The following is a 19,876-nucleotide window of genomic DNA, read 5'->3' as shown; positions in this document are numbered from 1 at the left end:
ACCCTTCTTAATGATGCTCAGCATTCTGTTTGTTTTCTTTGAGGCCGCCGCACATTGTGTATGAATGGTCACAACCAGTGACCCTCGAGCCTTGCATTGAAGAAAACTGGTGTAGAAAGACTAAGGTTGAGATAGACAATAAAGATGACATGAGATTGTTTCTCGTGGTTATCCACTGGGACAGGAATGGTGTTGAATTTTGTCACCGTGTCATTCTCTGGTTTGCACAACTGCCGTCACTGCTCTTTCTCCCTCTTCTCAAGAGGGGGCTCTGATGAGCGAGTCGCAAAATAAACAATAAACAAACTGAGCAGATTGGAAGACATCTTTCATGCTTGCTTGCAGAAAGAGAAACTGAAGGGGGCAGCAGACTCCTGAGAGGAGGTTTCAAAAATTTTGAATGACATATTTCTGCAGCATGGTTGTGAAATGGACAGAGTACCCTAAGGTTTAGCATACCATTCTTATTACAGTAGAATAAGCTATTGCTATAATATATTGCGGGAATATTTGAGCTCCATAAATGTTTAATTGGTATGATTATTTCGATTGTTCAATTGCATTTTGTAACATGATTGTTATATTTTCAGAGCAAAACAGAGTTCTAGATCTGGGAGTTTCCCCGTACCCCTCCTTTCACATGTTTCTATATAGGGCTATTTCCTGCTTTGGTACAAACTGCAGGGGCAGCAGAGCCCTCTAGTGTAGGAGGAGGTATTAAAAATTTGGGGTGGATTCCTTTTGCATAGCTTGTAAGAATGGGAAGAATATGTACCTTGTTTATGTAACTTTTCTATTTTAGGCTCCTTATCATTCGCTGACTGTCCAGCCTTCTTACAATGTGAACCGCCTAGAAGTCACCTGACTATGGCGGTATAGAAAAATAAAGTTATTATTATTATTATTATCTGTTCATCCAGAATGACACACCTATCTACTAGAAAAGATATTAGGATGGTAAGGATCTAATCTCTTTTTATTATAAGTGTGTGGTGTCTCTATCAGGCACTATGGTGCTCAAGGCTTGTATTTCTGATTTTTTCATCCAGCTCCCCACTCTTAAGGAACTGAAAATGCTGCAAAGGCCAAAGTTACAGAACTTTGGGAAAGCAGAATTGTGCCCATCATAGCACTGCCTATGTAGTAGTCAGCTCGTGGTCTGTGCCTCCATCTGAGCTCAGGATAAAAGATATTAACATGGGGATAAACTTCAGCCAGTTTAGAATGAGGGCTGTAGTACAACAAAAGCTTGTCCTGTTTGGGCTGAAATCTCAAATGAGAGAGATTTTTAAAAACGATATGAAAGAAAAAAATAGCAAGTCCTGTTATGTTAGCCATGGTTTAGATCAGTGTCTCAGACTTTTTTTTTTTTTTTTTTTTAGCTCTGGCACACTAAACGGAGCAAATGTTTTTCATGGCATATTATAATTATTATAAAATTGCAAAACTAACAACAAATTAAATTTTTGAGTTATTTATTTAAAGTTCTTTAAGCTTTGTATGGGTAATTGTAACAATGGTGAAACTAAAGAAGATGTGATGGATATGCTTGTTTTTGAGTGCAACTTAACTCAAAATGCAACTCAATAGTTGAAAAGCATGCATTTCATCAACTGCAGTCACTTTTTTAAATTTAATTTCTGTCAGAGCTGACCAAGTTCACAAAGATAAGATCCAAATGGTAGCAAAACCTTGATTGCTTTGTTGCTCAAGTTAGTATAACCTCTGCATAAAAAATAAAACTAAAATTACTTGCTGTTTAGTTTTCAAGGACCAATCACATCAAAGAATGATGCTTGTCTGGGTAGTTGTATCCTTAGTCACACAGACGTTCATAACACTGACAGACTTACGTAGATGTTCATGTCGTCTTTTCTAGTGTATACTTCTGTAGGGAATTTTTAAAAATAAAGTAAAATTCTGGAATCTTTTGGGGCACACCACTGTGCTGTGGCACAAAGTTTGCCAGACACTGATTTAGATAAAAGCACAGAGCCTTGTGTGTGGGGTGCACTGGCAGAACTCGGAGTAGGGGTGTCTTTTTTTAAAAGAGTACAGGATGGGATCTCTCAGAGAGAGAAAGAGATAATCAGGGCTGTGGAGTCGGTAGATAAATGTTTCGACTCCGACTCCTCAGTTTTTTGTACTCTGACTCCAGGTACCCGAAATTTCCTCCGACTCCTCGACTCTGACTCCGACTCCACAGCACTGGTTAACTTTCAGATCGTTAAAATGGAATGTCAAGTTGAGAGAAATGAGCATTTTCAACACCACCTTCTTTTTGCTTTTAATCAAGGTTCTAAGGCCGCAGAAGCTGCTCGCAACATTTGTGCTGTGTATATAGTGTGTGCTATAGCTGAAAGAATCACTCGTGATTGGTATGCCAAGTTCAAAAATGGAGTCGGTAGATAAATGTTCCGACTCAGACTCCTCAGTTTTTTGTACTTATGACTCCGACTCTAGGTACCCGAAATTTCCTCCGACTTCGACTCCTCGACTCCGACTCCACAGCCCTGGAGATAATGGTTACTACGAATGGGCCATTTGGCCTTTATCTGCCATCATGTTTCTATAAGCTGGCATAAGAGGGATAATTCTGTTCAGGTCACTTAAAGTTAAGTGTAGGGATGATGTGTGCCAAGTGCAACTTTTATATTGGCAATATCACGACCTTAGAATTACAGGGTTCTAAGTGACAATTTTCAGTATTTTTAACTCCGATGACTTCCGGGTTCTATCTGACATGTAGATGTTACAACACTAACGAGGATTTATTGCAACTTAACCGTTCCTTCATTTCATAAGAAATTACATGGTTCTATGTACAGAAATTAGTCTATGCATGGGATTATAAGGTTCTAACTGTGAGAATGACTTTCGGTACAATTAGAACCATGTAATTCTAAAGTCACGAATTATGTGTAATTCCTGTTATACTACGTAAGTAGTTAGCGACCTAATTTTTAGGCACAAACACTTGGGCTAGCTCAATGACTGGTATAACTGCTTGCACTTAACTGCTAGGATTCTAAAACCTGTGTGCATAAGTGCTAGGTATGTCTCTGACCCACCCAGCTCCACTCTCTTGTAGTTGTACACTATGAATTTTGCATACTCAAATTACAGAAAACCGACTAAGGGCAGTAACAGCTTGAATATTAGTGGAACTCAATTATTTCTTGTGTGTAACTGCAAATTAGTGCTGATTAACATTTTAGTTAATTTAACAATTACAGTAAGTTACATGCTTAACTGATATTATTCTATAACTTGTACACTAAATTATATTCACAAGTTCTAGAATTAGGGGGAAGATGCCTAGACTGAGCTGTATTGGGCATACTTACATTGCATCAGCCTTGAGGTGTTTCAGTACCACCCCCCCCCCTCTTTGTTTTTGTTTTCTACTAGTTTGAGGTGAGTCATAGATTCCTATAAATTGTGGAATGGGCACCAATAATCAGTAACTCAGACTGTTAAGCTTCTTAAGTGACGCTTCTGCTCCTAAGTTTGTGTTAATTCAGCCTTTTTATATTAGGAACATGCAAAATAATTGAAATCCCTATGGGAGGGTGGAAGTTACAGTATACTGTACTCTAATGCTGGAACAGATGATCTTAGCTTCTAGCTCTTGCTTCCTCCCTTTAATTAGGTTTTTTTTAACCTTGGTGCAGAATTGAAAGGCAAGCATCTGGCCCTATAAATGTTCACATTATTTGAGATTTTCTGTGCTTTCAGGATTCTGGAGCAATCCAAGCCTGGGATTTCTTTTCTGGGTTGGCTGTTGTACATCTGTTCTGTGACAGATGTTTAACACTTTGGTATGAGATCGTAAGACAACAGCTGTGCCCTTCAGTCCAAGTAGCAGGCCTGGAGGAGACTGGCTCCTTTTGGAATGCCAGAAATGAAAGAGTTGACTTATGCCTTCATAGAGTTCCCTTGGTGTGTATCTGCCAGGCATAGGGCTCAAAAATGACTCCTGGGCCATAAAATGAGTGGCTGGGGCTGCTGGGAGAGATGGTTTCCTGCAGCTCTTAGACTCAAGAGAGAAGAAGGAGTCCCTCTGTGAAAGCCAACAATGAGACCCAGAGGTTACTCTGTGTACTGCTTTATCCCTTTAATCTTGCAGCTTTCTCACGGGAGACACATATTGGCTTTGTCGAGGCTGTGACTACCACATCTGGTGGAAGTTCTGGCAGGGGCACAGCTGCTATTAACTGGCTGATAATACCAATTAGCTTCTTTCTAGATGGTCCCCCCCCTTTTTTTTTTTTTTTTTGCTGTGGTTATCCCATTCTATGTGTTACACAGACATCTGAATAATGCTTTTAAGTTGCAGTACATAGAGGCAATAGAGTGCATCATTTCATTTGTATTTCAGCTTCCTAGCTTTTTATTATCCCAGGACAAGCAGGCAGCCTATTCTCACATATGGGTGATGTCATTCACGGAGCCTGGATGCGGACAGCCTCGCAAGCAGACTTGCTTGAATAAACTTAGAAGTTTTGAGTCAGCCGCACCACGCATGTGCAAGTGCCTTCCCGCCCAGGGCAGGGCGATTCTCCTCAGTTCTAAGTTTTCCGCGGAGCCGAGAAGTCCGTCTTTGACTCTGCATTTAACTTTACTTTGTGCCTTCTCTCACCGTGGTTTGTGTTATTTTCTTCACGAATTGCTGTTTTCTTTTATTTCTAGTTAAAAAAAAAAACATTTTTTATTTTCTTCCATTCGACTGGTGGGGCAGGCCGCTCGGCCGCAGCCCAGGAGCTTTGACTTTGCTGCGGCTATTTTTCCTCCTATGTCCCGGCCAGCAACGGGCTTCAAGAAGTGTAGCCAGTGCCAGCGTGCAATTTCTCTCTCGGTCCCACACCGTTGGTGCCTTAACTGCCTTGGGCTAGGCCACCAACTGAAGTCGCGCGAGCAATGTGCTACTCTTCAACCTCGTGCCCGTAAACATCGTCAGATTTTAATGGAGAAGCTTTTCGGGATGGACTCTTCAGTCACACCCTCGCCTTCGAAAGCGGCCTCGGTTCCATCTTCTAACGAGGGTCCTCCTGCCTCCACGACTCCGACCTCGAGCCTCATCAAGCCTTCCTCGTTTGCAGCAGCTCTTGCCTCGAGTATACCTGCTGCATCTTCCCCTGGATCCTCAGGTCACATAGCTTAACAGAAAGTTCCAGCGGTGGTCCTCAAGCTTGCTAAGACTTCCAAGTTGAAGCACATTTCCACTGCTTCTTTGGAACCTCCAGCCGTAGCAGGTGGTCCGGTTTCAGACACGGATCCATCCTTGCCAGCTTCCTTCCAGACCATGTTAGAACAGCAATTTGTTCAGTTCCTAACCAAAATGGGACCGAAGCTAGCTACTCTAATCCAGCCTGGGCATTCTGCAGACTCCCGCGAGGTTGAGCCTCTTCCTATGCCTCGGGCTGAGACTTCACACACTAAGCAGGGAGCAGAGTCTTTGCGAGTGTCTGGTCTGGCATCTATGCACTCTAAGCAAGGAGTAGATTCTTTGCAAGTGCTTCGACAGGAGTCCTCACACTCCATACAAGGAGCAGAGTCTTTGGGAGTGCCTCAAGATTCCTCCACCAAGCCTCCTGAGCTTCGATCTACAGCTTCTAGCCCTATCCATTCCTTGGTGGCAATGTCTGCTTCCATCTCTGGGGCGAAGTCTCCTTGATCCTCGAGACCTGCTTCCAGGCACCATTCTCATCGTCGATCGAGGCATAGCTCTTCTTCCAAAAAGCGTCCTTCTTCAACTAAGCCTCGATCTACACCTTCCAGCTCTACCAGACCACCGACTTCTCGATCGAAGTCTTTACTTCCAGACCTCGAGGACTCAGCGGCCTCTATTGCTTCATCCAAGTCTCCTTATTTGTTTGAAGATTATTTTCCTGCTGAGGCTTCATCTTCGACCCAGGCTGTCTCGAGATCCTTGAGTCCTTCTTGAGGCAGGGCATTAGCAGATCAGCTATCTTTCTCTTCTTTTCTTCGCCAGATGGCTGCTGACCTGGAACTTCAGTTGGATGCTGGTTCTAGATACTCTAAGGAGTACCTCAAAGTCATGTATCTACCTCAACCTCCTGCAGAGTCACTTAAGCTTCCTCTTCACAAGCTTTTGTCTCAGACTTTTACACGATGCCTGAAGACTCCTTCTGCAATTTCTGCTATTCCAGGCAAATTGGACTCCAGGTATAAAACTCTGCATTGTAAAGGATTTGAGAATTCGCAGTTGTCTCACCAATCCCTGCTTGTGGAGTCCTTGAAAAGATCCCATCCTTCCAGAGTTTATGCTACCGTCCGTCCTGGAAGGGAAAACCATGGACAAGTTTGGATGTCGCCTTTACCAAAATGCTATGATGTCCTCCAAAGTCCTCAATTATAATTTTCATTTTGTCACTTATTTCAAGTTCCTCATTGATCTTCTTCCTAAATTTCTCAGCTATTTAGATACACAGAAGCACTTCAAATTTCAAGAAGTCATAGCTACTCTGTCACAACTCAGATTACATCTTCTCCAGTCTTCTTATGATGCCTTCGAGTTGTCCGCCAGTTGTTCTGTAGCAAAGCATCACCTGGCCTGGCTTTGCACCATTGACATGGACCCTAATCTTCAGGACCGTTTGGCTAATATTCCTTGTGCAGGCAATGACCTCTTCGATGAATCTGTTGAGATAGCCACCAAGAAATTGTCTGAACATTAAAAATATTTTGCTTCCATTGTCAAACCAAAGCCTAAGCCAGCTCCTGCCAAGCCTGCACGACCTCCTCCAATTTTCCAGAGGCGTTTTGCTCCGAGAACGGCTCCTTACACTCATCCACCTCCCAAGAAACAGCAGAATCAGAAGCAACAGAAATCTCAACCTTTTGCTGCACCTAAGGCTGCGCAGCCTTTTTGACTGTTTGAAACAGAGCATAACCTCCACCGTTCTGTCTCTGTCCTCACTTCCCCCCATAGGAGGTCGTCTCCATCATTTTTATCATTGATGGGAGACAATTACATCCGACCTCTGGGTGCTGTCAATCATCAAGGAAGGATACTCTCTTTGTTTCACTCAAGCTCCACCAGAACTTCCTCCAAGAGAGTATCCTTCCAGTCCATCTCAGACCGTCCTTCTTCAGGAAACTCAAGCTCTGCTTCGTCTCCGTGCCATCGAGCCAGTTCCTTTCGAACAGCAGAACAGGGGGTTTTACTCCTGTTACTTCCTCGTTCCGAAGAAGACAGGCAATCTGTGACCCATTCTGGATCTCAGGGCTCTCAACAAATTTTTAGTCAAAGAAAAATTTTGTATGTTGTCCCTGGCGTCACTTTATCCCCTTCTAGATCAGAACAACTGGTTATGCTCTCTGGATCTCAAGGAGGCTTATACTCATGTTCTCATTAATCCGGCCTCCCGTCAATATCTCAGATTTCGGGTGGGGAATCTGCATTATCAATACAGAGTGCTACCCTTTGGCCTGACTTCATCTCCCAGAGTGTTTACCAAGTGCCTGGTGGTGGTAGCAGCAGCTCTAAGGAACCATGGTCTTCAGGTATTTCCCTACCTCGATGACTGGCTCATCAAAGATTCAACATCTCAGGGGGTTATTGTAGCGACCCAACGGACTACGTGGTTTCTACAAAGTTTGGGATTCGAAATCAACTTTCCCAAATCTCAACTTCAGCCTTCTCAGAATCTACAATTCATCAGAGATGTTCTGGACACTATCCAACTCAGAGCATTCCTTCTACATCAATGTCTGGAAGCTCTCCTTCAACTCTGTCATGCAGTGTCTTCCCATTCTTCAATCTCAACAAGACACATGATGGTACTACTAGGTCACATGGCCTCCACAGTACACGTGACTCCCTTTGCCAGACTTCACTTCAGAATCCCTTAGTGGACCCTGGCCTCTCAGTGGATGCAGGCTTGCTACCCACTCTCTCAACACTTTGCAGTCACTCCTTCCTTGAGACAGTCTCTCCGCTGGTGGATGCTCTCTTCCAATCTCTCCAGAGGCTTGCTGTTTCAAACGGCTCCCTCTCAGAAGATCCTCACAACAGATTCATCGACCTACGCTTGGTGCGCTCATCTAGATGGTCTCCGTACTCAAGGCCACTGGACCAGTACGGATCGTCAGTCTCACATCAATCTGTTGGAACTCAGAGCGATTTTCAACATCTTCACGACCAGGTAGTCCTCATTCGGACGGACAACAAAGTCGCCATGTACTATGTCAACAAACGTGGGGGGGAGACGGGACGGGATCTCCTTCTCTTTGTCAAGAAGCTCTGAAGGTTTGCGACTGGGCAATCCGCCACAACACCTTCCTCAAAGCTGTCTACATCCAAGGGGTGAAAAATTGCTTGGCGGACAACTTGAGTCGTCTTCTCCAACCTCACGAATGGACACTCAATTCCTCGCCTCTTCATCACATTTTTTCGCAGTGGGGAACACCTCAGATAGAACTCTTTGCAGCTCCCCGCAACCACAAACTGCCCCAGTTCTGCTCCAGGATATATCCTCGAGACAGATACTTTTCTACTGGAATGGACGAATCTCTTCCTGTATGCATTCCCTCCATTCCCTCTCATTCTCAAGACTCTTGTCAAGTTGAACAATGACATGCTACCATGGTGGCCGAGACAACTCTTCTACTTCAACTCAGTAGCAGGGAGCCATATCTGCTACCAGTTTTTCCATCTCTGCTTACACAGAGTCAGGGATCTCTGCTTCATCCCAACCATCTCTACACCTGACAGCTTGGTACCTCTCAACATAACTCCTCTTCAGTTTTCTCAACCTGTAAGAGACATTTTAGAAGCTTCTAGGAAGCCTGCCACTAGATAATGCTACCACCAAAAATGGACTAGATTTTCTATGTGGTACGTTTCTCATGATAAGAAGCCTCAAGATTCCTCCTTATCTTCTGTTCTGGATTATCTTTTGCACTTACCCACCTCTGACCTCAAGTCTACATCAATCCAAGTCCATCTTAGTGCAATTGCTGCTTTCCATCAGCCTATTGAAGGGAAATCCCTCTCTGCTCATCCGGTGGTTTCCAGATTCATGAAAGGACTTTTCAATGTCAAACCTCCTCTCAAACTGCCTCCAGTGGTTTGGGATCTCAATGTTGTTCTTGCTCAATTGATGAAGCCTTCATTTGAACCAATGTCTACAGCTCATCTGAAGTATCTCACTTGGAAAGTGGTGTTTCTCTTTACCCTCACATCTGCTCACAAGGTGGTCCTTCATACTCATCCAAAATTTCTACCTAAAGTGGTTTCAGAATTTCATCTCAACCAATCTATTGTACTTCCAGTGTTTTTTCCAAGACTTCATTCTCATCCTGTAGAATCAGCTCTTCATACTCTGGACTACAAGCATGCTTTGGCCTTCTACTTGGAACGCACCAAACCACACAAAACTGCTCCTCAACTTTTTGTCTCCTTCGATCCAAACAAGTTGGGACATCCAATCTCTAAGCGTACCATCTCTAACTGGATGGCTACTTGTATCTCTTTCTGCTATGCTCAGGCTGGATTACGACTACAGAGTTGAGTCACATCCCACAAAGTCAGAGCAATGGCAGCTTCAGTGGCTTTCCTCAGATCCACACCTATTGAGGAAATTTGCAAAGTTGCTACCTGGTCCTCAGTTCATACTTTCACGTCTCACTATTGTCTGGATGTTTTCTCCAGATGGGATGGCCATTTTGGCCAGAGAGTATTACAAAATTTATTCTCCTAAGTTGCCAATGCTGTCACCATCCCATTCTGGTTAGCTTGGAGGTCACCCATATGTGAGAATATGCTGCCTGCTTGTCCTGGGATAAAGCACAGTTACTTACCATAACAGGTGTTATCCAGGGACAGCAAGCAGCTATTCTCACAACTCACCCACCTCCCCTGGTTGGCTTCTCTGCTAGCTATCTGAACTGAGGAGACTCACCCTGCGCTGGGCGGAAAGGCACTTGCGCATGCGCGGTGCAGCTGACTCAAAACTTCTAAGTTTCTTCAAGTAAGTCTGCTTGCGAGGCTGTCCGCATCCGGGCTCCGTGGATGACATCACCCATAAGTGAGAATAGCTGCCTGCTGTCCCTGGATAACACCTGTTACGGTAAGTAACTGCTTTTTTGGAATTTTAAAAAAGAAAAATGGCTACTTCAGTTCTGCAGCTTCTGGGTGCAGAGCAGTTTGGAGGTCATGGTGAGTTATCAACCCTTATGCTGTGGAACCTCACTTAAATATATTTCAAGACAATACCCAGGAAACATGATTAAAATGAGGTTAGTGCTCTTCCTGATGAAATAGAGGTGGTACAGTTAAGAGTTTTTACCTATGGATGGGTTTGGCTTTCAGAATGTCTGCATGACTCTCTTGCATTCAGCAGTGGCATGAATATTACTTTAATTTCATGAACAGCCAATCCATCTGAGAGCCCTAATCATTTACTTTGGGTCAATGGTTACCCAGTCATTCTAGCCTGAATGAAAGTATTAGTCCCTGTAGGATAATCGGGGATGTTTGGGGGAGGGGGCTTGCTGGGGTTTACCCTCTAAGTGCAAGCTAGGCTTGTTTCTTTTGCCACCTGAGCCCATGAGGGAATGGGGCAGGCGGCAGGCTGTGGGTTATCAGGTGCATACTATATTGCATGGTATCGCCCTGCTACTTCGTGTGTTGGCCATGCTGGAAGTAATTAAGCTTGGCCTGTGACATCACATTGCATTTTATTTTATTTTTTTTTACACACATTCTCTGCATGGCTATGTTCATGGTCCTGTTACAGAACTGCAAGTGTGTTCAGAATTAGTGTCTTGTCTTGTGCAGCACAGCCACCAGTACTTTCAGGCACTCAGGACTCCAGTTGCATTATGTTCTGGCCAGACACAGAACAGCCCAGCTGCTCTTCTCTCGGGAAAGGCAGCCTTCAGCATCATGTTCTCCAACACTGCAGTCTGCCTTGTCACTTTCATTACAAAATATAAATATTCCCAAACTAATTGAAAATGAAATCTGCCTCTGCCTGTGAAATGTCAGCTAGTGGTAGGGGAAAGCAGCATGGGCAGGAAATGGGTGGAAGAGTGTTTTCGGCGGGTCTTGTAGCCTCTCCTTGGCCTGCCGCTGCTGTTCAGAGAGATGAACATGGGTCGTCTGTGGTGCCTCCAGGGCAGGGATGCATATGTATTGTAACCATTTTCCTCTATGCGCTCCTTGAATTTGCAACTGGGGCTGTACAGCTTCTAAGAGGAGAGAAAGGGACAACATGAGAATGATTCATGAGTTACACAGTCTCTTCAGAGTTGTCACAACTCCACTTAAATTTAGGGTGTTGCCCTATTAGAAACAAATATGGAGCCAGATTTGACATCTGGATTTTCACTACCCACAAAATAGGGGTTCTCCTTAGATTCAAGCAGGGCTGCCTCAAGGGTCTCTTGTGCCATGAGCCAACTTTTGCATTGGCACCCACTACCACCACCACTGCAATCTAGTATCTCGCTCCTTCCCTCCCCTCCTTCATGATCCATTGTCTCCCTTTCTCTCTCAAGTCTTTCCCTTCTGCTGGGCCAGGTGAAGTACTGGCTTACTGAATTGATTACAAAGGGTGCCAAAATTCCAGTCTATCACCTTTTTGCGGATGATGCCAAGCTCTTCAATAAGGTAGACACCCCAGAGGGTGTGGATAACATGAGGCAGGATCTAGCAAAGCTTGAAGAATGGTCCGGCAATTGACAACTAAGATTTAATACTAAAAAATGCAGGGTTATGCACTAGAACTGCAAAAATTCAGGAGAATGGTATAGTATAGGAGGCAAAGTAGTTTTGAGTATGAAGGAAGAGCAGGACTTGGGGATGACTGATAATCTCAAGGTGGCAAAACAGGTAGAAAAAACAATGGTCAAAGCTAGGAAGATGCTTGGGTGCATAGAAAACGTTGGTGATAGTGCCATTGTATAAGTGGTGTATAAGCTATCAGAAAACGTTGGTGATAGTGCCATTGTATAAGTGGTGAGGCCCCATTTGGAATACTGCATGCCAGTGGTATTCATTGCAAGACCTACAAGCCATTGGCGGCTCTTGGAACCTGTCAGGAGCCGGTTCTTTTTGTTTCCAGTGCTGCAGTCCTGCACTCTTTGGGCCATAGGCAGCGTGAATGAAGTAAATATGCTGACTTTGGCAGCCCCAGAAGCTCTCCCTCTGCTACAGTTTCCTGTTCCCGTAATAGGAAGCAGTAGCAGAGGGAAAGTTTACAGGGCTACTGAAGGCAGCGTGTTTACTTTATTCACACTGCCCGCAGCCTGAAGAATGTAGGACTGAAGCACTGGAAACAAAAAGTGCCGAATCCTGACTGGGAGGGGGCAAAGAGGCAAAGGGGAAGAAGATGCCAGATCTCTGGGAGAAGAAAGATGTGGAGGAAAGGGGAAAGGCAGAGAAAGAAAGGAGATGGTGCACATGGATGGAGAGAAAGGGAAGGGCAGAGGGAGGAGATGGCAGCACATGCATGGAGAGGAAGGGAAGGGAAAAGAGAGGGAGGAGATGGCACATGGATGGAGAGGGAGGGAGGAGATGGCAGCACATGCATGGAGAGGAAGGGAAGGGAAAAGAGAGGGAGGAGATGGCACATGGATGGAGAGGGAGGAGATGGCGGCACTTGCATGGAGAGGAAGGGAAGGGAAAAGAGGGAGGAGATGGCACATGGATGGAGAGGGAGGGAAGAGCAAAGAGGGAGGAGATGGTGCACATGGATGGAGAGGAAGGGAAAGGCAAAGAAGGGAGGAGATGGTACACATGGAGTGGTAAGAGCGGATAGTGTAGCTAATTTTAAGAAAGGTTTGGACAAGTTCCTGGAGGAAAAGTCCATAGTCTGTTATTGAGAAAGACACGGGGGAAGCCACTGCTTGCCCTGTATCGGTAGCATGGAATATTGCTACACCTTGGGTTTTGGCCAGATACTAGTGACCTGGTTTGGGCATCGTGAGAACGGGCTACTGGGCTTGATGGACCATTCGTCTGACCCAGTAAGGCTAATCTTATGTTCTTATGGAGGGGAAGACATGGAAAAGTAAACAGATTAAGAAGGAAGCAGAAAAATAGAAGAAGTTGAATGTTAAACTTATTGTCAAAGACGGATGTAGAGAAGAAAGTAAAGGAGAGGAAAACAGCAAATAGATAAGAAGGTCCTGGAAACAGTTAAGAGCACAGATAGAAGGTAGCACAGCTGGAGCCTTGGAAAAGATGATTAGAAAAATAAAATCATCAGAAAACAAAGGTAGGAAAAAATATTTATTTTCAATTTAGTGATTGCAATATGTCAGTTTTAAGAATTTACATCTGCTGTCTATATTTTGCACTGTTCAGGAAGAAATGCATTTCTCTATACTTCTCTGGTGGTATACTGCATGCAGAGTTTGGAATCATGGGTTTCAGTTGTGTATATTAGGACTTTTAGTTTGTGGTCCTGTGTTTGCATAAGGTTTATTGTGTGACCAAGGCCAAGTGTTCTGGTAGGAATGAATGTTGAGAAGCCTCATGGCCCAAAGTAGAAAGATATTTAATGGCTCTCCTTCAGCCCTTTTGGACCCAAAATGGCTCTCACTTAAAAATTAGGAAGACCACCGAGTATGTAATTCTGGAGACTGCACTTTCAAAAAGATATACATAGAATGAAGTCAGTTCAGAAAGCTGCTACAAAATTAGTTAGTGGTCTTTGTCATAAATTGTGTGGTGACAGACTTAGAGACCTTAGTATATGTATACTCTGGAAGAAGGAAGGAAGAGAGGGGATTTAATATCTCTGTGACTTTAATGTACAGGAGGTGAGTCTTTTTCAAATGAAGGAAAACTCTGAAAGGAGAGGGCATAGGATGAAGTTAAGAGGTGATAGGCTGAGGAGTAATCTAAGGAAATACTTTTTTACAAAAAAGGTGGTAGATGCATGGAATAGTCTCCCAGTAGAGGTGGTGGAGATGAGGAGTTAGCTAAAATTAAGGTAGACAAAGCGATGGGGCCGGATGGTGTACATCCGAGGGTGCTGAAGGAACTTGGGTAAGTTCTGGTAGCTCTGCTGACTGACCTTTTCAATGAGTCTCTAGAGTCAGGAGTGGTACCAGAGAAGGGCAGATGTGGTCCATCTCCACAAAAGTGTAAGTAAGGAAGAAGTAGGGAATTACAGTTTGGTAAGTCTGACTTCTGTAATAAGCAAATTAATGGAAACGCTTTTAAAACAAGTTTCTAGAATCCTGTGGATTCACGAGAGGTAGGACTTGTCAGACAAATCTAATCAATCTCTTTGACTGGGTGACTAGAGAATTGGATAGAGGATGTGTGCTAGATGTGGTGTATTTAGATTTTAGCAAAGCCTTTGACAGTGTGATTGTTTGTGATGATCTTAAGGTGGCCAAACAGGTTGAAAAGGTGATGGTGAAAGCTAGAAGGATGCTAGGTTGCATAGGGAGAGGTATGGCCAGTAGGAAAAAGGATATATTGATGCCTTTGTATAAGACTCTGGTGAGGCCTCAATTATAATATTGTGTATAATTCTGTAGACTGCACCTTCAAAAAGATATAAAAAGGATGGAGTCTGTCCAGAGGAAGGCTACTAAAATGGTGTGTGGTCTTCGTGATAAGGCGTATGGAGACAGACTTAAAGATCTCAACCTGTATACTTTGGAGGAAAGGTGGGAGAGGGGAGATATGATAGTCGTTACCTACATAATATAAATGGGGAAAAGGTGATAGGCTCCGGAGTAATCTGAGGAAATACGTTTTTACGGAAAGGGTGGTAGATGTGTGGAACAGTCTCCCGGAAGAGGTGGTGGAAAAAGAGACTGTGTCTGAATTCAAGAGGGCCTGGGATAGGCACAAGGGATCTCTCAGAGAGAGAAAGAGATAATGGTTACTGTGAATGGGCAGAATAGATGGGCCATTTGGCCTTTATCTGCCGTCATGTTACTATGAATTAAAGTGTGTGACAGGAGATGCTGCGGATGGGCACACTGGATGGGTCATTTATCTGCTGCCATGTTTCCATGTTTCTGTCTATCCCTAGAAGTTTGAAGGTAGACCGGGCTGGGATTTTGGTACCTTTTATCTTCAGCACCCTGGGCAGGGCTTCAAGTGCTCCATAGGTAGAGCCAGCCCTGTATTCAAGGCCTAGTGTGACAACTAAAGATAAACAGCTGGCCCAAAGGTCTGCAGTAGAGCTAGAGATTAGAAAAAAGGCTAGAGAGAATGTATAGCTTTGTGTTCCTGCTACTGTAGGCCAGAGGGTGGATATGAGACATGGCTGTGAGGAATGGCAGTTAAGGCCAACTTTTAAACACAGCATTGGCTGACACTACTTTGCACATTTCTGAGAAATTAGTTAGGTATGGACAGTTTGTTCTTTCTCTACAGAAGAGGCAACCTGGTCTGGATCTCTCTTTTTAGGAGAGCTGAGATTTAATTTTACAGCAAGGGTTAGGGTGCTGCTGTGGATATGGAAGGCCAGGAATTTCTCTGCTGATGCAAAACACCAAAGGCCTGATTCATAGTTGATATTTGGGCTATGTGACGTGATTCATGTGTCAGTTAGAAGCTTTCAGGTTTCTCTGGTATTTTACTTGCCCTTCCCAGGTAATCTGTGCTCTGAGTAACTAGTTTAAAACCCAAATTTAATTATAGAGACATCCCCTTGTAGATTTTAAGCCTTTCTCTTGTATTAATTCAGGGATGTATGCTTTCTGGCTTCTGTCTGCTCAAGGTGGAGGGAGTGCTTGTTCCCAGGCCAAAGGTGCCAGTTCTCTGGGTGCTTAAGCACCCTCTATATTGGCCATAGTTCTTGAATATGTCCAGGGAAGGGTCATTTACATTGAATTTTGAAAAGCTGGCTCCTATGTCCAAGGCATATCCTCTGTGCCACTCAGCTGGCAAGGGTCACTCTCTGGGCCTCTGTAGTTCACTTGGGAACTACCTTGGCTCAAAGAACAGGGGATCTGAGCCTAGATTTTTAGTCACAGCACCAGTTGCTAGTCACAGAATTTGGCTGTTGATCTTAGATTTTTTTTCCAAGACCATTATTGTACCTTAAATGATGTCACAGTTTAGAATATTTAGTTTTATGCTTCTATTCATTTATTAAACTTGCTATACTGTCTTTGTTGCAATGCAATTCAAGGCAGTTTACAATAAAAATTTGTTATAATAAAAACAAGAAAAGAACACCAATAATAAAGTAGGACAGAAACACATATTATTCCTCATCCCTCAAAAATGAAATAGGAAACGAGACACTCATGATTTTTCTCTATTGCACTAGCTTTAATGGAACTCATTACCCTAGACTTGTTCATTTCCTGATGCTACATAAGAACATACAAAACTGTGTTCTCCAATACTTCCATTTTAACAACTAATCACAAGAAAATGCTTGTTCAAAAAGATAGGTTTTAAAGAGACGCAGAATGTAGTAAAAGATGATTCTATATGCAAATATGAGGGTAATGAGTTCCATAAAACTGGTGCAATAGAGAAAAATGTTGAATATCTCGTTTCCCATTTCATTTTTTAGGGATGAGGAATAACAAGTCTATTTAATGAATGAAGAGTATGTGTTGATGAATAAGGAATGATTAGTGAAGCCAAATAGTCAGGAATGCCTAAATGTTGTGTCTTATAAGTCAAGGTAAGAATATTAAATTGGATATGACAATGTACTGGAAGCCAGTGTACTTGTTTCATTTGGGGTGTTCCGTGATCAAATCTATTAGCATTACCTATTCAAAATGTTTTATGTTATAGCCAGAGGAACCGGAGGCCCTGTGTCTTGCAGATGGCAAGAGACATGTGAAGTTTCAACACCTCCAGTGTGTTAGATGATTTAATTTTCACATACTGCAAATGCGGGTGCTATGTAGCTTAGGGGAGAGGGGAAGGTATCTTGACTAGTAATTTTGAATACTGACAGCAATACTTGGAATCTCGGTTATAACCACCCCCATCATGTTTGGCTGCCTATATGATTGGCATGATAGAGACTTCACAACTACCATTTATACGTTAATATGACCTGTGTGGAGTGGTGGGTGTGACTGGCCACCTTGTCTTTTTCTGCCTTCATTTACTGTGTTACTATGGATAAAGCATTAGTTTTTAAAATTCAATGCTGGCAAACATAACTTTTATCTGGACAATTTGATATTCTACCAAAGCTGTCTGCATAAGAATAGCAGGTCCACTATCCCATGAACTTCATCAGATAGAGCAGGACTAAGGTACATGGATAAAAATAACCATTTATCTGTTTTAAGCCACCATATTCAATGGTGCTGACAGTGGATAAGTTATCTTTAAATAGAAAGTGCATCACTGAACAGTGACATCGGTCTGTATATTTAAGGATCTGAGCAGATGTAATTTTCAAGCAGGTAATCCTAGCAACTTGTTTATAAGGGTGTCAGGTCAAAGTGCGCCGCAACAAAGGTGCGCCCAGACAATTGAGCGCAGCGCGGAGGCGCGCGCCACTCTAAATTACTGTTTTTAGGGCTCCGATGGGGGGCGTGGGGGGGAACCCCCCCACTTTACTTAATAGACATCGCGCCGCGTTGTGGGGGGTTGTAACCCCCCACATTTTACTGAAAACTTAACTTTTTCCCTGTTTTTAGGGAAAAAGTTCAGTTTACAGTAAAATGTGGAGGGTTACAACCCCGCAAGCCCCCCATAACGCCGGTGCAATGTCTATTAAGTAAACTGGGGGGTTCCCCCCAAAAAAAACCCCGTCAGAGCACCTAAAAACTGTAATTTTGTGCGGCACACGCCTCCGTGCTACGCTCAATTGTCAGCGCGCGCTTTTGTCTTTCGCGCCGTTGTCTATGAACCGTTTATAAGAATGGTCCCACAGAACAACTATTCTCAATTTGTCTCAAACTCAGAAAATGTGTTCAAATCTGGATGTGTGCTACTGGTTAGAGCGGTGGTTTTCAATCCAGTCCTGGGGACACACCTAGCCAATCAGGTTTTCAGGATACCCACCATGAATATGCATGATATAGATTTGCATACAGTGAAGTTAGTGTATGCGTATTTATTTAAAATTTATATCCCATTATAGCCACAGTTCTTAGCGGGTTACATAAAAATATACATTAAAAAAATAATAAACAGACAAATAATAGGGAAAACCTCTGTACAATTTACATTCACCTACTATTAATTCAATTCTTTTAGCAAAAATACTGTAAGTTAAAAGAAACTGCCTGCAGTACATAAACTAACTTACTCATATATTCTCTCAAGCAGCATAGTTTTCACTCCTTTTCTAAATTGCATCACAGTAGAAGACTGCTTAATTTCAACAGGCAACAAATTCCATAACACAACTCCCTGGACTGACATCATAGACTGACAGATTCTTACTGATCTCACCAGGTTCAATGACAAGACTTCAAGATTCATCTGACTCTCAGGACACAAAGCTCTCTTTGGTTAATAACAGCAAAACAAAGAGTTCAAGACTACTGGACATTTGTCGGTCAAAACTTTAAAAATCAAGCTACACTAAATTGGTGTTACAGTGCTACCCTGGTCATTTGTGGTCAGCGATTTGCGGACCCGGTCATTCGTGGTAGTTTCCGACCGCGAATGACTGGGCAGGAGAGAGCAGCCGGAGCACCAGCGAGTGAAGGAAATCACTCATGGTATGCTCTGACCGCCTCTTCCTGCACTAAAGTCAGGAAGCTCCTGATTGGTGAGGCCTGACTTTAGTACAGGAAGAGGTGGTCAGAGCATACCGCGAGTGATTTCCTTCACTCGCCAGCGCTCCGGCTGCTCTCTCCTGCCTCTCCAGCTGCCCTTTACTGTCTCCCCTGCTAAAAAATGTATTTGCGGTTTTTCAACATTCGGGTGGGGGGGGAGTGTTCCTGGAACGGAACCCCCGTGAATATCGGGGAGCCCCTATTTAGAGGCTCGAATAATAATTCAAGCTGCAGCATTTTGTGCAATTTGTAATGCATGTATCACATATTTAGGTAGACCAAGATATAATGAATTACAATAGTCCAACACTGGAGATATGAGCATAGTAATCACTATCTCAAAAGTTTTCAATGTGAGAGAATCTCTCAATCTCTGTAACAAACGCAGATTGTGGGTATCCTGAAAACCTGATTAGCTAAATGTATCCCAAGTAATAGATTGAGAATCCCCTTGGGTTACAACAATGAGCTGAAAATCAGACGCCAGGGTTCAAATCCTGCCACTGTCACTTATTGTGACCTTGGGTAAGTCACTATCACACACTGCCTCAGATACCCGCTTAGTAAGTCATTTAAAGTAGAAACATATTGTACCTACTACCGCAGTATAGTGCTATGCATATCTGGTAGGGTTTATTAAAAAAAAAAAGAATAATATGATTTTTAAAAAAGGCTCTCTTTCCTCTCTGCTAGTAAGATTGCAAGGCAGTCCTAGGAAGGATCCTGAAAGCTTTCTAACAGGATCAACTCTGCCCAGCTTCTCTTCTTTAGTCAAGTAATTTGGGACACCCTGGGTTCTCCTCATAGCTCCATCAGTGTGACCTGAAAGAGACAGGTGACCTGGTTGTTTCTTTTGATCTTAAACACTTAAATTTCATTTGTATCTTCCATGCTTTTAAATATCTGGACATTCTTATTCATAAAGACCCTTCACAAATTCTAACTTTGAATACTACTAAAATTAAGAACATCGTCACTCATACCTTAGCAAAATGGTTTCCTTGATTTAACTTAGTGGGGAAAGGAAAGGATTTCCTCTTCAAAATAACTCTTGACCCTCAAGTTAACTATATTCTCTCAATGTTAGCCATCTCCCTGTCCTTTTTACAACTGAACCATGTTGATGTAAAGTAATTAATCTCCATATCTCCTCTAACTTTTTTTT

General features: G+C 43.2%; 1 protein-coding gene across 3 annotated transcripts in view; it reads right to left on the bottom strand.

The window, feature by feature from the left end:
* Positions 1 to 10,695: 10,695 nt before the first annotated feature.
* The window catches only part of FGF22 (fibroblast growth factor 22), a 38,378-nt gene continuing 29,197 nt past the window's right edge, over positions 10,696 to 19,876 (bottom strand). For 2 of the 3 annotated variants that reach the window (XM_033955634.1, XM_033955635.1), the window contains exon 5: positions 10,696 to 11,220. In XM_033955634.1, the coding sequence (XP_033811525.1) occupies positions 11,014 to 11,220 (207 nt within the window). In that variant the 3' untranslated portion in view covers positions 10,696 to 11,013. Of the gene's footprint in view, positions 11,221 to 18,822; positions 19,534 to 19,876 lie in introns of those variants that run through there. The other variant, XM_033955636.1, reaches the window with a different exon arrangement.

Source organism: Geotrypetes seraphini, chromosome 8, assembly GCF_902459505.1.
Source record: "Geotrypetes seraphini chromosome 8, aGeoSer1.1, whole genome shotgun sequence".
Taxonomy (NCBI): Eukaryota; Metazoa; Chordata; class Amphibia; order Gymnophiona; family Dermophiidae; genus Geotrypetes; species Geotrypetes seraphini.
Note: the sequence above shows the minus strand (reverse complement) of the source record. Positions and strands in the feature narration are given on the sequence as shown.